General features: G+C 35.1%; 1 protein-coding gene across 9 annotated transcripts in view; it reads right to left on the reverse strand.

Annotated features, from left to right (window-relative positions):
* AKAP9 (A-kinase anchoring protein 9) overlaps positions 1-27451 on the reverse strand; it is a 105557-nt gene that overhangs the window by 62451 nt on the left and 15655 nt on the right. For 6 of the 9 annotated variants that reach the window (XM_039713156.1, XM_039713217.1, XM_039713163.1 and 3 more), the window contains exons 2-7: positions 17629-17883; positions 9427-9471; positions 4495-4548; positions 3919-4089; positions 1415-1570; positions 113-310 (exon numbers count right to left, since the gene is read on the reverse strand). In XM_039713156.1, the coding sequence (XP_039569090.1) occupies positions 113-310; positions 1415-1570; positions 3919-4089; positions 4495-4548; positions 9427-9471; positions 17629-17883 (879 nt within the window). The remainder of the gene's footprint in view (positions 1-112; positions 311-1414; positions 1571-3918; positions 4090-4494; positions 4549-9426; positions 9472-17628; positions 17884-27451) is intronic. The other 3 variants (XM_039713178.1, XM_039713199.1, XM_039713209.1) reach the window with 3 other exon arrangements.

A 27451-nucleotide genomic window follows, 5' to 3' on the forward strand; every position in this document is an offset into this window, starting at 1 on the left:
ATGTATTCTATGCAACACACTCACTACCTGTGCTTTGGCTTTTTTATTTCAAAGAAATTACAAAATCCTGAAAAGTGTTTAGGAAAAGCGATCTTTAGAGTAAGGAACATACCATTTCATATGTCATGATTTTCTCTTGAAGATGTGTAATCTGCTCTTCAAATTCTTCGTTCTTTTTTTGATAATCCTTAAGCTGACATTCTTGTTCTTCTAGTTGCTGCTGATGTGAAAGTATCTGTTGCTTGGCTTGCAATAAATCAGCAGCTGTGCAACTGTGGCTGCTGTTCCTTAGGGCTTCACTTGCCTGCAACTTGAATTTTAAAGAAATAAAACCTAAAATACATCAGGTTTTTCAGAAAACACTTGTGCTACATACAGATATAGTGATCCTTACTTTCTTCTTCAACACCACAAGTCAAAGATTTCTAAGTTCTTTTGGTGGAAGTCAAACATCCTTATTCATTTGGGATGGCCAACCAACAAAAAGGTATTTCATATTATTTAAATATTCATGATGAGCTAACATAGGACAGCAGTGTCTCAGATACACCAATATGTAGTAAAACTAACTAGTTGCAGCTATGGAGCCCATAATCACATTTTTAATAATAAAATCTTAGGCTTCAGAATATAACCCCCTTGAAGCTCAAAGTAAGCTATATAATATACTTAAACAGCATGAAATACTACAATATTCAACTGCAACACTGTAAGGTGTAGTTTGTGTACCTGTGGCACCTCAATCACCATGTGTTTTAGAAGAAATGTCTTTTTGAAGCTTCACTTTGTTATTTAAATGACATTTTAATAACACACAAAGGAAGCTTTTATTTAAAAATATAAGGACTGGAGTGTGAAGCTGTGGCCCATGGAAGATGATGACTAGATGTTTTGATTTCAAAGGGAACATTTCTGCTCAAAGCTCTGGGAACTAATTACCCAAGTGTTTTTCCCTTAAGCTTTTTGAAGCTTCACTTTGTTATTTAAATGACATTTTAATAACACACAAAGGAAGCTTTTATTTAAAAATATAAGGACTGGAGCGTGAAGCTGTGGCCCATGGAAGCTGATGACTAGATGTTTTGATTTCAAAGGGAACATTTCTGCTCAAAGCTCTGGGAACTAATTACCCAAGTGTTTTTCCCCAGGATAACTGCCATAATTCAGCATTTATCAGAAGCTATTACCACACAATAGGAAAGAAAACAGACCAATATTTATAATTTTATAGTTAATTATTATGTACTGTGACACATAGGACTGTAGGATCAGGAAAATGACTCCTGGTCTATGCTAAGAGGCTGATCCTTGAAAAATGCACAAAAAAATTTCTACAGGAAATACCTATTTATGGAACCTCCAAAGTGACAGCTATTGTCAAACCCAAATAAATGTTGGCAGCTCTATAACTTACATGCTGAAACTGAATTTGCAGTTTTTGACTTTGCTCAGTAAGCTCCAAGAACTCCCTCATGGTTTCATCCTTCTCTTTCCGTGCCTGCTGGAGGTTAGTAGTGAGCTGAGTGATAATGTCATCTCTTTTTTTGATAGCAGCTTCAAATTCTTGTAGCTGTAAAAGATAAAATTTAAACTATTAATGCACATGAAAACCACAGTCAAAAATACTAGCTTTTTTAGTTAAGTAGGAATAAGTTATTCCTAACCTCTGTTTAAAAGGGGTCTCACAAGTATAGTTTTTATATTTTCACAAGCTCTATTTGTAAAAATTTAAGAAAAAGGGTATCCCCCCCCAGTGAACAATACATGATCTCTCCATAAAATATAGTTAACAAATAACAAAAGCTGAACTTTTAAGAAGGTTATATAGTTGAATATATAACTTGTTTTTAAAATAAAAAGTGTGGCCACATAAACAAACCGTCATAAAGGAAGCCAGAATATCTACTAATAGTGTTGCAGCAGCTTTGTACAACTACTCATGTTCACACACTTTTCCCACAATAAATGCAAGTTATATCATCTCTCACTTTAAGTGCAACAAACAGCATTCCTTGTAGTAAAGCAGGTAATAGATACCATGCAGTATCTTACACTGTGAACCCAGGGAAATCATTCACAACTACATGAGAAAATCAGTTCAAGCTGCAAAAAGGATACAGCATATTTAACTTTTGTAATTTGTAATGATGAAGAAATTATAAGAATAGAAAAAAAATCTTTGCCAACTGTTTTAATTTTTTGTAGGATTACATTCAAGCAGTCAGAAATTCTACAGTATTGATCTGCAATATTTTTGTGTGCCTTTATATAATCATGTATCAGTATGAAGTTTATTTCTCAATTTGAACTCATTTAAGGCTAGTGGAAGCCTCCTCTCTACATACTGCAAATTTCTTAAACCATTAGTAATCTTCTGTAAGTGCTTTGTTTCCAGTGTTCCCCAAAAACACGTCGCCAAGTTATATGCTGAATCTTGGCTGTTAACATAGTAATGCTTCCAGATAAAGTTCTTTTTAGAACACTGGAGTAAACTCCAAAAAAAAAGCACAGGCCTAATGAAAACACTAAATGTTTGTTATAGTAGAGAAACTTAATAACAGATCAGGAAAATGAATGTGTAAATACGTTAGTTCCAAAGCATATCATGTAATATAATTTCCAACTTTTTAAAGTCAATCTCTGTTCTTGGCAAAGACAGAACTAAAGCACACAACTATCTTTCCCACTCCCCTTTTACAATTCTTTTGTTTCTTCCAAAAAATAAACCATATGCATTTCTCAGCTGACATACTATGTACTGTATCACTATAAACAAAAATACACTGCAAGAATTAAAATATTATTGTACCACAGCCCCAAACCCAAAAACGCTCAATTTTGTTTAAGTAAATTTTTATTTTAGTTTAAAAATTGTAATTATAGCCATTTTAAAAATGCAGTTTTAAAAAACATTTTCACTTTCTATTCTTTTAGGGAAAATTAACAGTAGTTACAATCATTAGAAATACTTATTTTCTTTATTATGCTGTGATCATGACTATTATGTTTAGCACAACAGATTCAAGACACAGTAATTAAAATTCAACACCAAACAAAGGAATAATAAACCACCTCTTCTGGGTAACTGGTGCTATGATGGATAAAATGACATCTATTATCACTAATAACAATAGTAATAATAGTAGTAGTAGTAGTAATAATAATAATAATAATAATAATAATAATAATAACAACAATGCAATGGCAAAAATAACTGAATATTATATATTAAAAAAATTATAGTACTTTGCAAAAAAACAGTACAATACAGTGACATGACCTGAATCCAAACTGGGAGAGAGACAAGTAAGACATAAAGCACAACAAAGCACTGACCTGAGTGCACTGCACCACTGGCTTAAACTGGAAGAATATTCTTTACTTTAAAACTTAAGTTTATATAGCAATGGTATTTTTAAAGTAAGAAACGCTTTCCTGTAAACCCAAATTATTAGGTGTTTTAAATGAAAACATTCTGACGCTGTCATTTTTGTATTTCACACTGTGAAATCTGACATACAAATACATTTTGGTTCAGTTATATTATTCCTTAGGGAGTAAAACCTGAGGTTTTTTTGATCTTGGAGGAGCAGGAAGACATTAAAGTCTTTGCATAAGTAGAGAAGAATTAGGACTTTTCTTGTAGAAAATTGTCTTTCCATTCCTAATTTGAAGAATCTCACTGCAAAGACAATTCCAATTTTAGTCACAAAATATAGAGAAAAAGGACACACAATGGAAATGCCATTCAAAGTAACAGAACACATGGCATATGACTGAAATTACATTTCATTAATTCTATATCACACACTGATTGCATTCTGAACAGCTACTATTACTGTGAACTCTTTCCAGTGAGGCTCTGCATTTTTGCATGTAACCAAATAGCAAGTAGAAAGCAACATAAGGTAATTATACCTGTTGCAATCCTTCTGTACCATAGGCTGCCCTCATTTCTTCTATCTCTCTGCTTAGTTCTTCAATCTCTTGCTGCTTCCCAACCAACTGATTCTCCATCACCTCTAGCTGTGTGTTTGAGTGCTGCATTCCATGCTCTGAATGAATGTCTTCAACTCCAAATTCTTCTTCCTAAATCAATCCAAGTTCCTTTACATGCCATTTTTTATGTTTTATCACAGCAAATAAAGTCAAGCATCAAATTCTACGAAATGCCACCTCAGAACATTAACATACAATACAGCATCAAAGATCTTATTGCCATGGTAACCTCCTTTGTTAGTATAATTCACACCTGAAAAGCACTGACACAAAACGTTTCTGCGAGTTGTGCTCTATAACCTTAGCCTTAATAGATGGACTAAACTGGTTTGCATTTCAAGTTTAAGGATACACTATATTAATATAGCAAACAATGCAGATGTAGAGCACGGCATGCAAAATAAAGTATTAGTCAGCAACACAGTGTTTGTTCAAAACAAATTGAGGTGTTTAGTATTCTCCATTAGTATTCCAATTCAATTTGCAATACCGTACCCTGATTAAGTCTGCAGGTATAGCTGTTCTTGTCACAAAACTGCAACCATTTACCTGTATAAAGACAATTTCTCAATACATTATTTGAAATAATGCTTGATTTTTGTTTTCCACTTACTTGAATCTTATATGGCAGACCCATGGGAATTGTTATGCTACAAAAATTTATTTCATTTGAAATACAAAATAGCTTTCTATATGGCAAATTGCATCAAAGTAAGCATAGATAACAGGTAAAACACCCAAAATTGCAAAAATAAATACTACTGTCAAAAAACAAAAACCTTGTTACCAATCAACATCTAGAGAAAACAAAGGAATTCAGATTTAAAGGTCAATGCAAAGCTTTATCTTTTAAATCATTAAAATACAGCACTATTGCATTTTAAATTACAACTTGAGTATTTTTATATATTATTAAACATAGTTATGCTTTCTGAAAGATTTTTATACACCACAAGATTTAGTCTTTCTGAAAGTCACCTATCTCTTGATAGGGGATGAAAGGTAGCACCACAGACTTTAATTCTCAATTTGAAGGAATTTCATGAAATTGAAAAAAATAAATTATACATTTGACATAAGACATTTGAAAACAAATCCTCTTTCACTCACCTAAGACTCCAAGCCTTTTCAGCTTCTATGAGAATTTTGGTTCTACTGACTGTACAAACCAAAGCCAGAAAATCTCCAAAAAGCAAGCACAAGCCAAAGCAGCAGTTATAGGTAAAAAAAAAATCCAAATGGAAAGAGCACGCTGTGTACACATGAGTAATGATCAAACAGACAGGCAGGCTTTTAAAACAGCAGACCAATGTTCAAAAATGAGAAAGCAAGAAAAGCTGCATTTCTCCTCAGAGCTCACTATTACATCAGAGTCTTAAACAAAAAATAATGATGCTAGAAATGGAAAGGTAGCATAGTATTTGAGATCCAAATACTACCTTTAAATCAAAAAAGAAGCAGTGCTGCTCAGATGTCTGCCATAGCCTAGATCAGGGCTTACTTACAAATAACTATCGCGCCTGAGCAAATCAATAAGTGCACTGTTATAAATGGGATCAATACAGTCATTGAATTTGTATTAGGCGAATGAATAAATCTGCATTAGAGAATCTGCAGAGCTGATACAGTGTCCTTTCAATCTCTGATTTTCCCAGTAAAAAAAAAAAAAAAAAATAGCACAGAGATCACTACCTTAGTTTAGAAGGAATAAAGAAAATTGCAGCAAACAGCAGTCCAGGCAACTCATAGAGGCACTGTGTATCATCTGTGTATTGCCAGATGTTTGCTCTACTTTCAGACACACAAATGTCTTCGCAGCGCCTGGCACCAACATCTTTATTCCGATTTTGGCACATGTCCCAGATTAACAACACTAGTAGTGTAATAGAAACTACTATGAAATCCTTCCTTTCCCCTTTGCAACTCCCATTTTACTTAGGCTTAATTGATAAAGATGCAGTGTGCAATCACTGTAATCTACCACAGTGGATACACTTCTCCCATGAATCATGGCTATGTGCGACTACCAAAGACACTATAACAAAAGCTAACAGGAAAGGCACAAAAGTCTTATCTCATTAGCTGTTCCAGACTGCTCAGCAGCTGAAAATTCTACAAAAGACCTTTAACTTAGAGATTTTGCTACACACATCAAATCAACTGTGTGGAACATCAAAAATCCTGCTCCATTTCATGGGAGTGTAACTCTTCGACATCACATAAGTGATCCACACAGTAACATGGTAGTCCATGCTTTTCTCATCTGACACCTTCTTCTTTCAAATGTCTTCTGGCAAAGTGCAAGTGGAAACATGACAAGGCAACAAATTGCACTGCAGTCTAAAACCCCAGCCAGACAGCCACAGCAGGGGGCTGTGTTGAGGGAAATCTTGGGAGCAGCCTGGCAACCCCTAGCATGACAAATTCTGCTGTGGAAGAGCAGACAAACAGTTGGCAATGAGTTACTAGCTCCAAAATATCTTAATTTAAAATTAATTTTCCACTCATCTGAAATATATGAATTCAGTAGTTCAGATCCAACTTGAGTGTCAGTAGATGGCTAAACCAGGCCTACAGGACTTGTGTGTTTTGACTTATGGTCCCAGTGATTTACCCATTTAGAGATCTTCTGCAAGTCTATAAATGCTCTTCATGTGGATTCTTATAATTTCTTCTTTAAAAGCTTTGCAGTTCACCTTTAAAACTGAAACATTATTATGCCTTAATTACTTATGATATGCTTAGTTACATTCCCCAGGAAACAATTAAACACTGAAAGAATCAAACCACATACCATTTTAACATAATGGAACCAAGAAGTAACAAGAGCTCTGGATAAAATTGCATGAACAAATAATCACAAAATAAGAATAGATTCAATTTTACAATACATTACTGAGCAGTCACAGTTTTGGTGAACAAACAATATGAAACAAGTGAAGGTTATGGAAGTCTCAAAGGACATTATGTCTGATTGTTCTTCCTTCATTGCATTTTCAAAATAATTCACAGAAATATTATTTAGTATTATAAAGTAAAATATAATCTGTAGTCTAATGGATAAAAATAAAGGTTTCATTTCTACTGCATCAGTTAATACACATGCTTAAGGCAAATGAAAGGAATCTTCTTTCTGAGAAACACACGGAAAACCAACTTCCACCACTGGATAAAGGCAGTGATTCATGATAAATGCCACCAGAGGTCAGGATTACATTTATGAAATCACTGTACCCTATCTAATGTTCTTTAGACTTCAGAAGACCAGAAATTGTATCTCAAAAATAGCAGCAGTAATATGTAACATGTAGCTACTTACAAAGTTAATACTATTATTACAGAGATTTCCCCCTATAAATAATAAATTCATGCTCAGCATAAATCAATACATACTGTTCTGCTTAAAAGATTTGTTTGATTTGGTAGTAGAAACATACAGAAGTATTTGGAACATATTAACAATTTTACCTCGTGTTTTCTTTCCTCCTCCACCTTTTTTTGTACATTATAGACACCTTAATACTTCCTAAAAATTAGTATTTAGATTTTGATCACCGCTTGTCAATGTTCTTAGCCTCTCCTGAATTTTCTAGTTATGTCACAACTGACTGACTATATGAAACTTAGCTAAAATTAGCAATTAGGTTACCTTGGGAAAATGAATTTCAGCATATTTTGGGGGTTTTGTGGGAGAGGGCTTATACTTCTTAATTAAGAAGAGTTTATTAGAAAAGTTGACAAATCTGACTGCTTGAGCTTGCTGTTCACCAGAACCATTATCATGCTAGTATCCATGAGTTTTGTGTTGCATATTTATGTCTTAGAAAATAACTCTCAGTGAGGTAAAAAGTCTTTTTGCAGGAATAAGAACTGCCTAGTAATGCATCTGCCACAGCATTTTTTAGGAAATCTGTATTTTTTTTAAGGAATATTCAGATACTTCTATTCTTCCCATTCTTATTCTACCTATTCAGCAATTCTACTCTTCTATGTCTTCAGTATTTGAAAATTTGCTCCCTAATATCCTCTGCAGATTATCTATAGAAATCTTTGAAAAATGAAGTGTTTAGATGTGAAACTTCATGTTAAAATGAGAGCTTTAAATTCAACTGAAACTGAAACAGTAAAATCACAACACACCCACAATTACCATGAGGCATTATACCAGATGTTTTCTGTATTTTGTTGCCCTATGCAAAGACATGTTTCCTTCAGCTTTTGCATCAGTCTCCAGCCATGCTTCCTATCACCTTAAAAGTGATCAGAATTTCATCCATACTTCATAAAATATGTAATATCTTACTTGTCAAAATACATGAATATTAATTACATTGTCAACTGTTTTCAAGGGTTCATTCTTCACATACTGCAAATTCCATTTAAAAATATTCACATACCATGGTGATGCATATTCTAAAAAGGTGCACTACAGTCATGGCAGTTCTTCAAAAGTATGCCTGCCACACTCTTGATGGCAAACAGCAATGAGATTAATTCGATTTACTTCATCCCCTCTTACTTGTTGCCAAGCTTAAGATTCTGGGTGTGTTTGTTCTAAACTGTTTAGCACAGAGAACTGCAAAATAAAACCCAGACTGTCCCTACACAAAGTGATTGTTTGAGACATGAAAAATTAGATTTTCAAACTAAAACCAATTCCTACTGTATTCAGATGTTCCATGGCTATTTTCTGCTGGCATGTTCTCAACCAACATTTATGCATGAGGTAGTTTACTCCTTATAAACATAACTGTTTTATCTGACAGGACCCAAATTCCACACACACAACTACCCTTCAATGTGACAGAGATGAGCTGTAGATGCCAATGTGTGGGGCTGACTCTGGCTAGCAGCTAAGCCCCTGCTCCAGCCACTCACTCCCCCATCAGCAGGGTGGAAGAGAGAACTGGAAGGGCAAAAGCAACTGAAATTCATGGGATGAGATACAGTCAGCTCAATAAGTGAAGGAAAACAAACCAGCTAAACAACAAACGATGCACAGGCAATCACTCATCATCTCCCACCAGCAGGCTGACACTCAGCCAGTCACTGAGGCTGCTTTGAAACTCATTAAAATGTAATCGACTTGTTAAATAGTCTATCACAGAAAATTAGTAGAGATTATGCACAGCCAATACTCCCCTGGTAATACAAAGCACTAATGTGACCTTAAGGATGACACTGCTACAACAGTTTATGTATATACTGCATTATTTATTACAGTAGCCATCCCATTTTGGAGTAGACATAATGCCTGCTTTAATGGTACATTGATCATACCAGTAATAACACGCAACAGATTTGTCCATAATATCACATCTGCTCTTTCTTTCCTTCTCCATTTGAAAAACTATGCACAGCATTGCAGCAAACATGTAACACAAAAGGTTGAAAGAAAAGCTGGGAAAAGCATTACTTCAGTCTTACCTCAGAACTGTAATCTTCTACTGTGGTGGAAATTTCACTTTCTGGCTAAAATAAAATATTAAAATATTTACAATGATGGCACTCTAAAGATACTAAAGAAGACATTTTATAGTATTTGAAAACACCAAGGTGTATGTGAATTTAATAAGAGTATATGTACAGCAATGGTCACCTTCACTTGCTTGAAATCCTAGCTTTAACCAAGTCATTTTGCTGTTGAACTATGATCACAGAAACACTATAATTACCTGATAAAATCTTCACATAACTACAGGTACAAAATATTTTGAAAATGAAACTTACTTTTCTGGTTTTTTTTTTTTTTAGGAATTAAGAAATACTATGAAAAGAACTTGTCTCTGCTATACCTATTTCACCTAATTAGGAACTTTGCTGGCTTAAGAACACAATCTTGTATAGAACATAATTATCATACATGCAAGACTTTTGAAGCTGACTAGAATTTTAAAACAAACACTCATCCTTCAGCTTCCATGGAAACCAAGGGAAAATAAGTGGACAAATACTCAAATCTTGTGATCTAATGAAGTAGAGGAATTAAGGGAACAAAGCCTTAACAAACTGAGCATAGATGTGCCATGGCAGATGCCAGAATGGAACACAGTGTATCCTGATGAACTACATAAAGTGTGCGAAGTTTGAGAATCAAAATGTTTGTGGGAATGTATGCAAATTATATATTTATAATAATATACATTATATACATAAAATATTGTATAAGGCGCACTGCCATGGAATAAGTGCACTTGAAAGAAAAACCTGAAAACTTGAGAAGTGTCACCGTGAGTTAGAACTACTTTGGCAAAAATTAGGTGCACATAATAGACCTTGTCCAAAACTCACTTAACATGTTAGCCAGCCTCACATTAAATGTCTCCATTTTCTATTGAGTTCTGTCAGGCTTATTTTCAAAGGAAAATGGCATGTTTTGAATCAGTAGACATAGATAAAATTTGGAATGTCAATTGTGTTTTGTTTTGTTTGGTTTTTTTTTCAAAATAATCTACCACTCAGACCTCCTGAAGTTCTGCAGTTTTTACAATCCTAACAACATTGATTCAACATATTTTGAATCCAATATGCAGCTCCAGAATATAATTTACCTAAACAAAGGGTATTGTTTAATGTACAGAGTGCATAATATTACCTTAAAATGGTTATTTGGAAGTTAAAATTCATACAGTGCATATAGTTTTAAAAAATAAACCCAGGTCCACCTCAAAAATAAGACATGAACTGAAAGAGAAATCAAAATTATGTTTTAAAACCCTAGGGTGACAAAAGCGTTTCTGCTATGAAATATAAAATCAGTATTGTAAAATATTTCATTTTCACACAAATATATTTTATTCCTATTATTTATATCAATATTTGTGTACATTTACATTCATACAAATAAATTACATCTTGTTTGTAGCCTATGTCCTTGGTCTAGGACAAAATCCTCTGGAAGAAAACAAAATCAGAGAAAACCACATTTTTTTTCATAACAGAGATAAAAAATATATAGTTTTTCTCTTCTCACAATTTTTCATGGTTCCAATTCAGGAGTCTTCACAAAGAATGATCAGAAGCATTCCTATAGAAGCTCTGAAGAGTTACTATAAAGGTGTATATATATAGCTAGATCTAAGAACTCTCCAAGAAATCTTTATATACAGTATGAAATATAGGCACTTCTCCAACATGCAAAAAACAGGAACAAGTAGTCTCACTTCTTCAATAGTTTTGCTTTTAATGCTATTAAATTATAAAAACAGTCTCTTGTTCATAAGGAAGATAAAAAATTAATTTGTACATCCTCAGATAAACTATAGACAGATAAACCTAGTAGATCATTATAGAAAAAGGCAAATAATTTGTAGGTTGAAGCTTAGGGTGGAATGAGAAAATACTAATTCTCATAGGAAGTTGATCATTGAAAATAATTATCTTGCTTTATTATGGCAATTTTGCCAGATATTGTATTTTTTTGAAGTTTATATATTGCTGGTCCTTTCTGAATACCAATCTAAAATAATTTTTTTTAAAAGCCTAAATTATTTTTTTTTATAAAATTGTCAAAGCCACATAGTACTCCATCAGTTTAGGTGTACAATTCCTGTTAGCAGCATAAATAATCTTTCTAAACTGCCAACTTCAGTCCTGGATCTAGATCTTTGCATGTTAAAACCAAGCAGTTTTGCCAAGGGATTCTATGATTTTTAAGGACAGAAAGATGGCCAAATCAACTCCAGTTAAATGCACTGTCTCCTGTGCTAAGGGGATCATCCAAACCCTGCTAAAAAACCAGTTAAAGAGAATTAAATCCTATGAGCTGACACATTACACTCCAGACTGTAAGACTTCATGTTATTCTTTCACTATCAGAATCTGTAACATTACAAATAGTTAACATTTTACAGGCAGTCATCTTGCCCTCCAAGCAGCTATGTTACTTCCTAAATAAGACCTGACCAACTTTATTTCAAATACAGTTCCTTCCATTATCAAGCTACCTGTTCTGTATGCTTCAATTCTTCTTTGGTGAACAAAAGTAATTAGGTTTTACACAGCTCATTTGAGCCACAGGCGTCCAGTCTCAATGGAAATAATTTCAAAAAATTCTTACTACGCACTCCTAGCAACACAAAATCTTTGACAGGATAATGCCAAGAAGGCTATTTATCAGGTCTCTCAATGCTTCATGGAATTTGAAACAGGTGTTTGTTACATCCTCGCAGCTGTTTTGCACGTATTCTATAAACTATGTTCCACAGCATTTTCTTGCTGCAAATGGTTACTCTCTTCCAGCAAAATACTTAAACACCTTATTTAGTATTTTCTTCACTGACAATGTAGTTGATTGCTAAAATACATTGAAGAGATATCTCAAAGACTTTATAGGCAACTATCTCCATCAATTCTGCAGATGGTGCCTTTAATGGTAACAGTACTCAGAAAAATTTAAAAAGTTCTGTCCATATACACCAGAGGAAATACTGCAAAAAAAAAAAGGAGTATCGGCCTGTGGAATACAGCAGGCCCATTTTAGAGTAACTTGTTCCTGTATGCAGTTAAGTACTGCTCAAAAATCATGTTCTTGGACACTGGGCACCCAACAATACCCCAGAATTCACAAAACAACTCATATACATAACTGGCCACAAAACCTGCGAAGTGATTTTCATATTTCTCTGGAAAACTTCCATAGGTGACACTAAAATATTTTGCAAGAACCAACATACAGTTGCAATGGATGAAGGTATAGACTGAATATTCATGGAACAGAATTCTACCTGAAGGAAACTACTGACTTTTTTATGACCTCAGTGAAAACCGTCACAAAAATGTAACTACAAAAGGCTGGATTAATTATTGACCAAGTTATTTTGACTGCCATTTTCAGATGGGTTTCTAGCAATTCATAGAGGATCACAAGTAAGTCTAATTAAGGAGACCATGACTAGAAATGAGGCAAAGAGAATGTAAACAGAATATGCCAGATATAAAACCTCTCTTTAGGTCATCCTGAACCTTATGGGCCTTTAATACTTATAGAACGTTCTGAATATGAAGGGCTATTCTTTTATATTGCCTTATCATGTCTTCCTTAGCTCCTAATATCAAAAAACATTCAACTCAGATTCCCTGGTAATTTATGACCCACACCAATTTACTATGATCAAATTTAAACTGAGTGTATTTCAGTGGAGATAAACTGCTGCCAAAGCTGCATATAACCTGCAGCGAGGTACTGAACTCTGCAGTGCGTAAAGCTCTGATGGTATCAGAAAACACCATCAATAGTGGTAACCTACACATTCAATTAGGTCTCTATTCTTTGGTAACATGGCTTTATAAATGTTTAATCTAAAGTGAAATACCCTGTAATTGCAGAAACCATTCTCCAATACAGGTAATTTCTGTGCCAGTAAATCTATTATATAAGAGTATTTACAGAGATAAAGGAAGGCATTATACCAGAGGTTGTCTTATGAATCTAATAAAATTGGCAAGTTATCCTGGCAATTTTCTGACCAGATTGTGAATAGAAAGAATGACTGGCTTCAATCAGAACCATATGCTGCTGAGAATTTATTACCTTCTCTTGTGGCACTGACTTTATTACTGAACAGACTATTTCCAAACATTTGCTTTTCTTCATTCTTCAATTTCAAAACATGTTTCAATGGATGCTCCATTATCTGAAGGGACTAGGCTAATTTTTATGACATTTTATTTATCCACTTTTTTTTCAATTCCTCCACCTTACTGTACCTCCCAGAATAGCTCTTTTCTATTCAAAGCCCTTAGTTGATCTTTGCTATCATGCTTCCATCACAGGAATGTCTTACCACATTCACCACTAACACCTTTTCTCACTGAGGCATCCTCACTGTTTCTCCATATTGCTTACATAATTTCTTATTTCTCCCACTTTTCTTCGTCAGTTCTCAAGAATACTATCCAAGGTCTCCTTTTTAATCACTTGCTGATCCTTGTCTGTCAAAATCTCAGACAGTAACAACTGGAATACCTCATAGAAATCAAACAATGAACATGGAGCTTTACCATCTACTTCAGTTAACAGTTAAGCTATTCTAAAACTATTACCAAAAGGACCTTTAAAAACCAAAAGACAAGTTACTAATCCAACCTTAGTCAATTAGCAGGTATTCTTCATCACAGAACTTTGAACTTTTCTTTTCTAAGAAGCTTTATATAATAGCTTTTACTACCCAGGCGACTCAAGGACAATTTTACTGTGACACAGGTTAATTTCTTTTGCTTTTCTGGCATTAGGACATTCTTGCAAAGCAGTGTGCTCTAATCCACCATTTCAAGTCTTCCCAGAAAAGATGATGTCAACAATTATCTACCTTAGAAGCGACTTCTGCTTTCTTCCATTTTTAGCTGCAGAAGTCACAAAAAGAAGCAATCCTAAACCCAATATTTTAATTGATTCCAGTTCATTTTATGATGTGGTTTAGGTTATTTTTACCTCTATATGGAAAAGGACACTATGAATGTCAACACCTAAAGGACACTATAGAATAAATACAGAATAAAGACAAAAACAGAATAAAGACAAAAATATTCTCTTTGTGAAAACAAGACAAAAAGCATTCAACATGAAAAAAGAGACCAAATAAATACCAACTGGCACTTCTCTAAGAAATTTAGTAAATTGTTCCTCTGACAGTGGATGGAAATCTTAGAGATTACAACTGAGTTCAGATGGAATGTAAAATGCAACGGCTAAACAATGATAGTTCCTCCAGAGTTCTTCTAATTAGTTTCTGCAACTGAAGAGAACACAGGGGGATAGAGGAACTCACCCTTAGGAACACAGAAGGAAAAAACAAAAAAGGCAGCTGGATGACTGCAAAAAACCTCTTTGTACTCTAAACACTTTTGTCCTCTTTGAAAAGAAACGCTTCTGCCTTCACAATGGAAATAACCTCTCAGAGGAGTGTCTCTCTTTCACTTTCTGATATTCATATTGAGTAAGAGAACACTTTTTTTACTTGTATTTGGACATGCTAATTCCACTGGGGACTTAAAATCATACTATAAGAACTGCAGGGAGATAAACTTCTACCCACAAAACTACCACTGAGAAGCCCAACCAAGATTTTCAGATAAACAGACAATATAGTCAGATGTTCTGAGTCTGTATTTTGTGGTACAGAAAGAACAATTCTAAATATCAGTTCCAGTAAAAGATAAAATAAATAAGTAGAATCAAAGTTTAGCTTGAAAATGATCCCACATAATGCTTCCAGTAATCCTGTCTCACTCTTCTGACACAGCAACCTACAACGACTTAAGGCTGGGTGAAAAAGCAAACAGCTCAAAGCTGTAATTCTCCATGGCAGAGATTAGCCTGAAACTGCCTATTACAGTGGCTGCCATCTCAACTCAGCAAGCTCCAATCCAATTACTGTAATACAGGCTCTCTGTCCAAATCATTGCACTTGTAAAACTAAAACCAGTAAATTATGAGATTCACTGAAACACTTTCAGAGTTTTTCCTCTTCTTTTAATATTGCAAAGACTTTAGCCATCCAACTTCCAACTACAAAATATCAATTATTTATTTAAGTAGTATGAGTAAGGAGGCTACAGACCACATTTAACAAAGAAAAATGCCCTCCCAGTTGGGACCAGGGCATTTTTCCTTTTTTGGGGAAATGAATACTGGTTTAGAAGTCACTAAGTAACTCAATAGAGTCAAATTATAAATTTACATGATTCTAATGCTTATTCTTTTAAAGAATTTTTAAAAAGAAATAAAGAAACAAACAAAAATTTCTTTTTAAAAAAGAAATAAAGAAACACCCCCCAACAAACCAGAAACACCAGTGCATCTCCAAATTTCTTTATTTAAACAGAAGATAAGTTGCTTTGGGAGTAAGACGGACATCAGAAAAATTATACCCCATCTTAAGATGTATCTATGCATACAATCTTTAGCAACTGCAATGCAGATATTTTTTCCATTTCTAAAATCATCTGTCCTGTACTGTATGCACTTAGAGGCCAACACAGGCCACTAGGACCAACCTGATCTAATTAGACCCTCGGGATCGGACTAGACGACCTCAAAGGTCCCTTTTAACCCAAGTTATTCTATGACTCTGTACTTTATCCTGTTTCTCCAACTGTACTAGAGACATTTATCCTAACAAAGGAAATCCATTAGCAGAGTCCGTCTGCAACTTCAAAATATATTTGATCAAGGAAAGTAATTCATACCGTTGTCCTATTTATTCAGGCTATTGCATTATTAAAACAACAGTTTAAGTGGGTCTCTAAACACCTCTCTTCCCTAGCATTCCTCTCTCATTAGCTGTAGATAATCCAATTCATTTTATAAAATACATTTTTCTCTTTTCCTAGAAGGCAAAGAAGTCATACCTTCATGTAAGAAAATAGTTATTCTGTTATCAAATTTCTTACCTCCTCCAGGAAAATTGTTGAACAGATAGTTTTATTGAGTTACTACAGTTTTGAAGTCCTAACATGTGCTTTCTAAGAAATAAAAGCTACATATTAAAGGCACATAACTACAAGGTTCAAAATGTCTAGTGTACTGATATATTGCTACATCTATTATTGATATATATTATAGGCTAAAACTGTATTATGTATTATAGGCTAAAACTGTAAAATAAATGGATTAATTATTTAACAAGTTTTCATTTGCATGTATTATTTAGTCTGTCTGCCCCTCCACCACAGTAAGTTTGGTTTTTTTTACCAAAACGTGAAAACATTTCAAAAAGTGTAATTTCTCAGTTAGTCCTCAGTTGCTGGAAATTCAATAATAGAACCAAAATGGTTACAATGGTTACAAATTTCTATCCCAGCACAGGACTGTCAAGTCAAAATGCAGAGCATTCATCTGCACTACATCTTTCAAAAATTACTGTATTCATCTGCACAGGGCTGGGAATCTGCACTCAGATGCTTCCTCAGAATGCCACTCATGTCATTTTAGAAGCACTGGTTTCACAAATGTAGTAAATTATTCTGTAAATAATATCAGCCTTTCTTGTCCCTTCTATCTGTAATGACATTACATGAATTCATGTCCACTCAGAACTAAATTGGATGGCCAGTGTATGTCACACAACATCTTCCAAACTTCCCAGAGCATGTACTTTCAGCCAGTGGCAATTAGGATTATATTTCATTAAGTAGTAAAAGCAGAGTAACTGTTCAACAATCTCTTAAGCCACTCAGTTCTCAGTAGTGATTTCTAAATCTATTCCTTGTCCTCATTAACCAGAGTGACTCAAATTACATCATGAATACAAGAAAGATGTTTAGTTTTGCATTTTGGTGTAGCCATAGGTACAAAGATCAAAAATTCGCTGCAATTTGCAACTTCTAATAAAACAAAATTAATCTATGCACATTTAAGGAGTACAGAAGTACAAACACACTATCCATACTCTACAGGGAACTGACTACAATGAAATAATTATGCCAGCAGTCAAGTAGAAAGTGTCTTCTCTGGACATACTAAGTTAGACAAAAGAAGAGAGGAAATAGTGTGCAAAATCTCATTCAATTGCTTTTTTCCCACTCTCAAAATGAAGGATTATTTTATGCCCACTCACTCACTCACTCACTCACTCACTCACTCACTCACTCACAAAAGTGACTGTTTGTAGCCTGAGAGAAACTTACCTCAATGGTGTAAGCTGGGGTGTGTTTGATAATTTCTCCACTATGCAAAGTCCTGATAATGGCAAAGTCAGCAGTAGCAGCGCCTCCCCTTCGACTGCTGCACGTGGATATTTCATCACTTCGAGATCGATCGGTCTCAATCCCATCTTGTATTGATTCTTCATCTTTGATGTTTGCTGTTTTCTTCTTCTTCTTCTGCCTCTTTGATCCATTTTGACCATCAGTTTGTGCTTTCCGCTGCCTAAACTGGGCAAGCTGTAGAGAAGACAAAATCTTGTTAAAGGTGAAAGTTTTCCTCTTCATTACTAATGACATCCTCTACAAAGCCTTACCCACTATTCTACATAAAACTTCAAATTAATCACTAGTGAAAACAAGGTGGAAGTTAATATTGCATATGTGAGACAGACTCAGATTATTTTTCCATTTACATACTTTGCTTTAACAAAATCTTAAATGTAAACCAACACTCAATTAATTCCTTTTCAGTTTCATATACGCAAGTTACTGTTCCACAGACTGATACCTAAAAATCAAAACATTCAAAGGTAAAGGTACAAATGTCATTATAAAGGACAAATGCAATTAAATAGCCTGATCTCACTTTTCAATTTCATAGGAACTATAAAATAATTTACAGAAATTCCTTATAATTTTTATTTCAGAGACAGATAAAAGCAAACTTCTCTTCAAGCAAGCATCATACAAAGCTTTTAAAAAAGTTTGCTATAACACAAAAAGCTGATCAAGTTACTGAAAACACAAAGAAATAGCAAAGTAGCAAAATACGTATTAAGGAAATACTCTAATACCAGAAAGTGAGCAGATTACAAGACACACTACCTTGTAGCAAAACATGCTGATGAACAAAAAGTCACAGGTGAGCCAGGCACACAGTTTAAAAACCAATTAGTATGTAAGCTATTCAAATAGAGTAAGACACTGCCTTTTGAAGAGCTTATCACTTTTAATCACTTTACAGTGGTTTACAAGGAAATCCATTTATTTTTTTTTTTAACAAGAACAGAAGTTTTGTTCAAGTAAGTAAAACAAGCACATCAGGGTTTATCAATCAAAATTCAAAACTAAAAAGATCTTACCAATAAAACCTGAAAACAAGAATCATTACTTTCCAATTGAAGCATCCAACATTATGTACTACAATACTTTTCATAAATGTAGCTCCAGTGTAAAGCATACAAATAAAGACTCTAAAGCTTTAAACTTTCAACATCAACTAATACTCAAATACCATGTTTTCTTAAACAAATACGTTGCAATTGTAAGAAAACAAATATAGAAAATACAGCATATTTGCTCGTGATATTCACCAGTCGAGAAAGCCAGGCTTCCATCCAAATTCTTCAGGAACGCCCAAACTGAACAGGGCACACGGATCCCCTTTCCCAGTCACCGTTTGGTTACAGTGCAAGATGCCACCTGAAGGGCTTTCTAGCTCTCATCTGGCCCCAAGAGAGCTGAGAAGCCCCAGTCTAAATACATCACTGAGAGATCAGCTCTGACTTGCAGCTGGTTTACGCTTTTGCCCCTTTACTTGTATTTCTTTGTAGGTTTCTTCAGCTTCCTCTGGTTTCTTAGGACGACAGCTTGGCATATGGCTCATGCTCTGTTTACAGGAGGAGGACCTGAACATGTGCTGAGCCAAATATGCTCACCTAAGTACTTAATACTTACCTCCTCCCTATTACTTTTCTAATTAGTTCAACTTTGTGATTTTTTTTCTATTTTTAAAATGTGTATCTTTTGTAATTTCAGAAAAATCCATTAAATTAAAAAATTCTACACAGGAAAAGAAAGAAAAGTCTCCTTCTACTTCAAAGTTTAAGAGAAAAAAACCCCAAACCAGCCAACCAAACACGCCCAAACCCAACTAATGAGAGATTTAGGTTCTCAAAATTATTTAGTTTCTCAAAAATGGGGAGGGTAAAGGTTCCAGTTGTTCCCTTAGTATATTACTACATCCTCCTAAAACTCTTAAGTTTATCTCAATAAAATATTTTCATTTTATCAAAAAGAAAAGCAGAATTTGTTCAAATGTCCCAATGAGAGAAAGCAAACAACCTGACTTCAAGTGTAACTACTGAGAGATTTTGCTTTTTCAAATGTTTTATTTCAAAGTAATAAATTACATGTAGTGCCACCAGTCAAGAACTCTCTTCCCCAACTTGATTGAAACCTTCTGTAATGGAAAGTTAAGTTGGCTTTTTTAAAGCAGCTTTACAGTCTTTATTTGTCTACAAAATTAGATGTGTAGCTCAAGGACGAATGAATTACTCCTTGTCTCTCCTCAAGTATTTTGCATATTTTAACTGAAGCATCTGGGCATGCCAGATTTCCCTCCTTTCAAAGTTGCTGACTTTCACTTCTTCAGAATTAACAGATTAAAATCTACCATGTCAGTTACAAGCAGATCCTATTTTTTTTCCTCTTTAAACACTGACAAAGATGAGTACATATGAAAGCTAAACACATGTGAAAATGAAAATGTTACACTCTTGTATTACACAAGTTCTCAACTGACAAATTCCATATGAAGATCTAGGACTTTGGAAATAACTGCACTAGTAGTGATGGATGCATGCACAAATCATAATATGTTTAACCCCACACATTCAGGTCCACAAAGAACTGTCCAGCTACTAATACAACATAACTTTAAATTCATATTTTTAATCAAATTTTAAAACTAGAAATAAGAGAAGCAGCACAGCAAAAAGCTACTGCAGACCAAACACATTCTGTGATGCTCATATCAAAACAGGGGAGTCTCAGATAGCAAATTCCTTCTCATTAACTACAGTTGAGAATCTATCATGGTTCCAATGACAAGCAAGGAAAAGTCTACCAGCAGTCATGGGAGCCAAGGAAAAGAAATTCTTTAGAATTAAAATTTTCAATTAAAAAGAAAAATACTTCCAGATTTTATATTTCTAGAAAAATGTATTTTTCCAGCATGAACAAAATGTGAAACAAATACACACTGATACAATGTCTTATCCTGTCCCCCAGGCCACAACTAAGCCTGTGGAGAACCTAATGCTGCTTCCATCAGTTCTGAATCTGCAGATTTGAAACAATTCAATGTCAAGTCTCTGCTGAGTTACAAAAATTGCAAACAAGAGCCAAGTATGTAAACACAGCAGGTACTCAAGGAGGAAGGATGCAAAGAAACAGAAGCTGAAGGACATTCAGAACAGGCTGTCTCCATTGATACACCTCTGAGAACCAAAAGAGAATGAGCACCTTACCCTGGGAAAGCACTGGGAACACAGTCAGCCACGATCCACTTAATGCATTTTCAGCACATGTGAAAACCAATCCAGAGCATTTTTTAACATTATTCACCTATCTGTCAAGACATTGCCTCCAGCTTCTCCCACCATGCTGATAAGACATTGCTTGGATCCTGCAAGCAAGTACTGAATTCCGTTAAAAATTCCATCTGTATTTTTCAGCCGTGAAGAGCAATCGATTTCACTCCTTGACTCTGAGCTTTTGCAACTAAATAAACTAACAACTTGCAATTCCCAGCTCACAGGTTTTTTCAAGTCCTGCTTCTGGGCAAAAACCCAACACTCTTGGAAACAGGCATGTTCACTTCATAGCATTTAGAAAAAAAATAAATTATTGTCTGAAATATTTCTATCAAATATCCAGTGTACAATGAAATGAGAATGAAAATATGTTTATTTCCTTTTAATGCATAAAAAGGGACAATAAAATTGCGCAGGAAGAATTATTTGTTTATTTCCAGATTTTCAGAAGTGCCATTTACAACAGCTACTCAGCTTTCCATCAGTTTGAAAATGAAGAAATGGATATTAGCACTAAATTCTGTCACAAGATGTCTGTTATAAAGAGAAAAACACTGAGAGTCACTGGACTAAAAGAGAGCAGCATGCAGACTGACAATGGGTATACTTTTAAAAATCATTTCCCACAGCAAAAGAACAATTGAATAGAAGAACTTAGGTATTTAGATGACATATGCATTTATCTAGTTCTAATTATAACTTCCTACTCATTATTCCCAAACCAATATACTAGCACCAATTTCCTCATCACAGACTGCACCAAAATTACCAACACCCTGGTACAACATTACCTTCACTTTTTATCCTCCAACTGGCAGAAAGTCAGAAATGCAGAGAAGAATCAATTGCTGTTAGGAACTAAATACTTACTCTTGAGACAGAAGTGAACTAACTTGCAGAGTGGAGGGGATTGCTTGTGCAAATCATGTAAATTATGATAGCTAATGTACTGCTACAATTACAACAGCAGCATTATCTATTTATTCAGCTACCTTCGGCAAATTCTGACATTTGGCACTTGTGCCAGCAATCTGGATTACTGGGTAACACTGTCCATTGATTAGTTTCAAATATGGTCTGACCAAACTATTTCTAGAGTAAAAGTCCATAGTAAAATAAAATTTGGCTCCAACATAATGTGAAACTTAAGCACTTCAAAAAATGTCTGAACAAAAGCTGCAACATTTAATCACTGCCTATATACCAGTAGAAGACAATACTGAAAAACATCCCTGAAAATCAATGAAGCTACATTTGTAAAGCATCAATAGCTATATTTTTAGTTCACATGCATAAAATACTTTTTAGAACAGAAACACATTCTACACCATTTAAAACTGGATGCTGCTTTATGAATGCTTGTTATTCCTTAACATTCTCAGATAATGTAATAGATCTGGGCAGCCTCAATTTCAGAGGTATTACAGTATAACAGAAATTGAAAGTGCTCAGTGCTTCCAAAGAAGGATGTTTGGAAATAATATAAAACATACTTGTTGTAGTTACAGTTAAAAAACCTCTTCTAATAGTGAAGAAATTCATAGGTACAGCACATACTGTACAAGTACAGCTGTACAGTCACACTTCATGTACCTGTACACAAACATTATTAGATTCAAACTTCAACTTTCTAAAATCAAACTCATCTCCAATTCACTGCCACAGGCACTTCTTACAGAAAGAGCAGGGTCTGCTCACTCTCACAGCTTCTGTTGAGTACAAACCCCTATTTCTTTTTTTAAATTAATTTAAGGAAGAAGTATAGAAGGATGAGTCACAAACTTACAGACTGACAACAAAAAGGAACCTCAGACAAGCTGCTACAAGCAAGTAATTACACTTTTTTATTTTTACACAGTACAAAAAGAGGATGAATGGAGATCCACACCATGATTTTGCATTTCTCAACTACTATCACTTCAAAAGATGTTCCAGACTCTGCTTAAACTTCAGATTAACATGTCCTCACATACAAGGATTTACTCTTTGTCAGAAGCTCTCAAACAGTCTGGTGTCCAATGAGAAATGTTCTGTGCTGGACCAGGTCACATTCAGATCACTCATCCAATGTAAGAAGACAAGGACTTCTGAATCTTCTGGTCTCTAGCTAAAAACAGTAGTTAATGGCTGAAAGACAAACTGACAGCCCTGTAATATTCTTTATAGATAATCTGGATTATAAAATTGAATGCATCTTAAGCAAGCTCATGGATCAACACAAGTGGTGGAAAGCCAGATAAAGCAGAAGGAAGAGCCACCATATAGTGAGACCTCACTTCCAGACTGTGCTGGAAGCCGAGGCCAACAAGAACTGCATGTGAGTTAATAAAAATAAACCTCATGTCCTGCACCCGGGATGGAACTATCCCACATGGCAGTAACAGCTGGGAACTCACCAGGGTGGTGTGTAGCTCTGCTGAAGAGGACCAGAGAGCTAACCTGGCAGGCCACCCCAGAGTGAGCAGCATGCCCTGGCAGCAATGAAGTGAAACCATTCAACTTTGAAATTACTCTCAATGCCTACCACAGTAAATGACTAAAACATCAGTCTGGTGATTAAATACTTATGGTATGACTGAAAAGCCCCCATGCAGTCCTGTTTTGTAGAACAGAATTTGAAAATAATAATATTATTTGTTATTTGAGACTGCCTCAGAATAGAGCAGAAAAAGCCCAATAAGCCTAACAAACAAATGCTGGCTTCAGTGCTTCAATGCAAATGCTTTATTTAAGTGTAGAAAACATATTTTGAACTTCCAATTTAGCACACTGAAAGTCTCTACAGGAACAGTATCTGCAACCGAGCATAATGAGGGGAAGAAAAAGTGAAATAGAATTTTTTGTCAGGTGTTGCTTTAAACTTTCCTCGAACACAAAAGGCACAAATTTGCCTCAGAAAGGTACAGTTATTCTGCATATAGAGCAAATGCTACAAAATCCACTTTAAGCTGCACCTTGAATGTACAACATGCATTGTGGTAAACTATATTGTGTAAGTGGTAACTATGATATATCCCGACCCAGACAGACTCTGGCTGCAGGTACACAGTAACACTGGGATATATCATGAAACTCATCATGACGGATCGTAACCAGTCCTGTGATAGAAAGGCTCAGGCTTTTCTAATGATATTGCTACTAATCCCCCATCACTGAATGATAACAACACATAAATTCTGAAAGATTACTGAGAGTGAAACCAAAATACATAGATTCAGACTGTCTTATAAGGTGAAAGACTAATTTAAGAGTCACCTGCCCTAGCAATGACAGGGCAAGTGCCTACTCCCTTTGACCACAGGTAAGTAATTATTCCTACAGAAGATTTCAGTAACACAAGAAGCAGAACCCTGAAGTGGCATTTGTTCTGATAATTTATTAAGCACATATACATCTCAAGAATTCTTAACTGGAGTGTCCTGCAAGCCACTAGTGACCAACTAAAAAAGGCAACCTGCATTTGAAATTTTGGCATGGTTTAGAAGTTGGACATTTGCTGTGGTTTAAGCTTATCCATCTCACCTTACCCTGGACAACTGAAAAAATACCTGCCATAATCTCTGTCACCCACAAGAGTCATGGAGAAAACAACACTGAGATTTAGAAGGCAAACCTCACCTGAGCTGTTTAAAACTCATCTGCTGTTAGGCTATCAAGTTTTGTAAAAGCTAGTCTGTCCCCTGAAGAGAAGGTATTAGAGAAGAAAGTGGCACTTTGTCACTTTTGTCATATTCTCTGAAGGTCCAAGCACTAATGGTTGTCTTGGCAAAGCACTAACTCTTGAAGTATAGGTAAGTTTATAGTGCCTTCTAGGTTCCCAATGTCTATACTAAGCAAAGGATAACTGAAAGTAAGGTGAATGAAAAATTGCCAACACAGAGAATACACAGACGTCTTCCTAGTGAAGTCTACTGGTTCCATTCTGCTAATCAACAAATAAGAGAGTATCACAACTCTTTTCAAATCCTGAGATAAAAACCCACAGAAAGAAGATAAATGAGCAAGCAACCTGCAAATACTTTAAACATATTATGTCACATAGCTGAAAATCCAACCTGTAAGTAAAGAATTAATGTTCTTTGCAAGTTTCAATCTGCTTATCTGTTGAGCCAAACACAGCTTTAGGTTATTTTTTCTATTCAATAGATGCTGAATTTACTAAATGGGAAACATTAGGCTGAATGAACAAGAAATTATCACCCAGAAATGAAGAATTTTCAATCTACTGATTTTTATATTGCACTCACAGCCAGGTTTTCTCAAACAGCTCGAACAAGATCTTAGAAAGTCTCCCCTTATGGAAACTTAAGTAGCTCATGAGTATTAGTTGATGATAATAAGAAAATTTCCAAAGAAGAAAACCTAGCATCTTCCTAAATAAAAGTCTAAGAGTCTTTCTGCTTCAGAGACAGCCATTCCTTTGGAGTCCTCTGAAGAAAACCAACGGGATCACCAGAATTTACAATTATAGATAGCTATGGTATCTTGAAGGACAACACAGGATAATGAGAGGAACAGCACCTCGGGCGATTCTTTTTAGCCAGTCTTTATCAAGTTAAGAGTACTGCTGGCAGTGCTAATTACCAAGGGCGCTGAACTGGAATGAACCCCGCCAGATGGCACTGCGAGCTGGAAAGCCTCAGAATTAGTGGAATTCTGATCTGGTCTGCTCTTCCCCGTCCCAAGAGTTTAAATAGGAACAGATCTAGGACCAGCTAAGTTCATTACAGCTGGGGTATTTTCTGGACACAGAATGGAAGTGTGTGACAATTCACTCTAAGTCAGGTTACAATGACTAACACAAGTATACCAAGCACATTTCAATGCTGGACAGCTTCAACAAAAGCCATGTCTCAAACTAACTTCTAAAAAAATTGCTCAACTGGTCTTTAACTAAACTGCTTCCACCTTAATGATTTATATACTGATCCTACCTACTTTTTAATTTTACTCTTCTTATATTGAATGCTGCCTCTCTGGTGATATTGAGGGTGAAAAAATCATCTGATCCACATTGGTACCAAATGCTCCCAAAGCCACGAGGAAAAAACTGATTGGTACAAGCTGTTAGTGACAAAAATGAGAGGGCAACAGAAGCTTTGGGCTGCTTTCTTAAAAAAACACAGATCATCCATACTTGAAGCCTAAAACATTAGGATCTTTGGCCATCCAGGCTAAAGGCACTGACATAAAACTGAGTCTCACTTTCTCTCCATTAAGTGACGAGGATCACCACTTGGGTGCTGTCTCAAAAGGCACTGTCTATCAGTCACTTTTGCCAAGTTTCAGAGGAACAACAGGAGGGCAAAAGAGTTTTGCACCGACGGAAACGCACTCTTGCTCCACCAGGTTTCTGTTTAACGCCAGCTTTTAATTAAAAACTAGGTCCTGAAATATTCTTCAACTAGGCTTAAAAAACCCCAAACGGCACAGTCAAGTCTTCAATGTCCTAAAACCTTTTGAAACAACTTCTGAGGAGAGGTGGGGAAGTAGGAGGATTTATCACGATGTTAACAAATGGAGTTTAAAATGTTTCTTCCTTTACTCCCTAAGTTTTTCTAAAATAATCCAACTTGCCATAGTAAATTTCAGACCAGAGCTAAAGTTTTACTGAATAAATGTTAATAATGGTGATACAAATGTTACAACTAATTGTAACTTTTATAAAAGAATGAGCAAAGAAAGGTTTTACTACTTTGCTAAATTGCAAGTTTTTAATAAGTTATATGATGTTTTCCACTAATTTCTGAACTAGAAAATTTCACTGCTTTGCCATGTCATCCTTCACATCTCACAAGAGTCTTTTGAAAATCTGCACCCTGAAGATGGGTTTATATATTCATTCTTAAAAACTCATCCTAATATTAGATTTATACTCTGAAAGCATTAGTTGTTTTCCATACAGTTACAGTACTGTTCATTGGACTGTATGAACACGTTATCCTACCATCCTTTAGAAACAAAAGTATCAATATTTATCTTCAGGCACTTTTCTGGGGTGTTTTGGTATCCACATAAGGCTATGGGTAACTTCAGCTGTGACATCCATTCAAGAACAGTAATCTCACGGAAGTGCAGGACCCTAAACAAGATGTAAATGTAGATGAGATTGTATTAACTGAAACAGCTGCTGTTTTAAAGGTGTACATAAGTCTACACTATGATTTTAGTATCAGTTTCCTATGAATGAAAGCACAGGATGTAATATGTTTTGCTGACACAAACATAAGACAGACTTTAGGAAGTGCACAGAAAATTTGATCTGTGGTCTTTTAAGTCAAGCTATCAAATGATAAGTAACACTTAACAGCTGAACAGTAAGTGGCAGAGGCTGTGACAGGCAGAATAATACATAAAATTTTTGAGCTCCAAAAAGAGACACAACCCTACCTATCATGATCTTGATATCTAACACCATGATACCCCTTCATCTAAATGAAAAGTTGTCAAAATTCAAAGTTGTCAAATACTGTGTTAAAACGTAAGAA

This window comes from Passer montanus, unplaced genomic scaffold (genome assembly GCF_014805655.1).
Source record: "Passer montanus isolate IOZ18808 unplaced genomic scaffold, ASM1480565v1 scaffold10, whole genome shotgun sequence".
Lineage (NCBI taxonomy): Eukaryota > Metazoa > Chordata > Aves > Passeriformes > Passeridae > Passer > Passer montanus.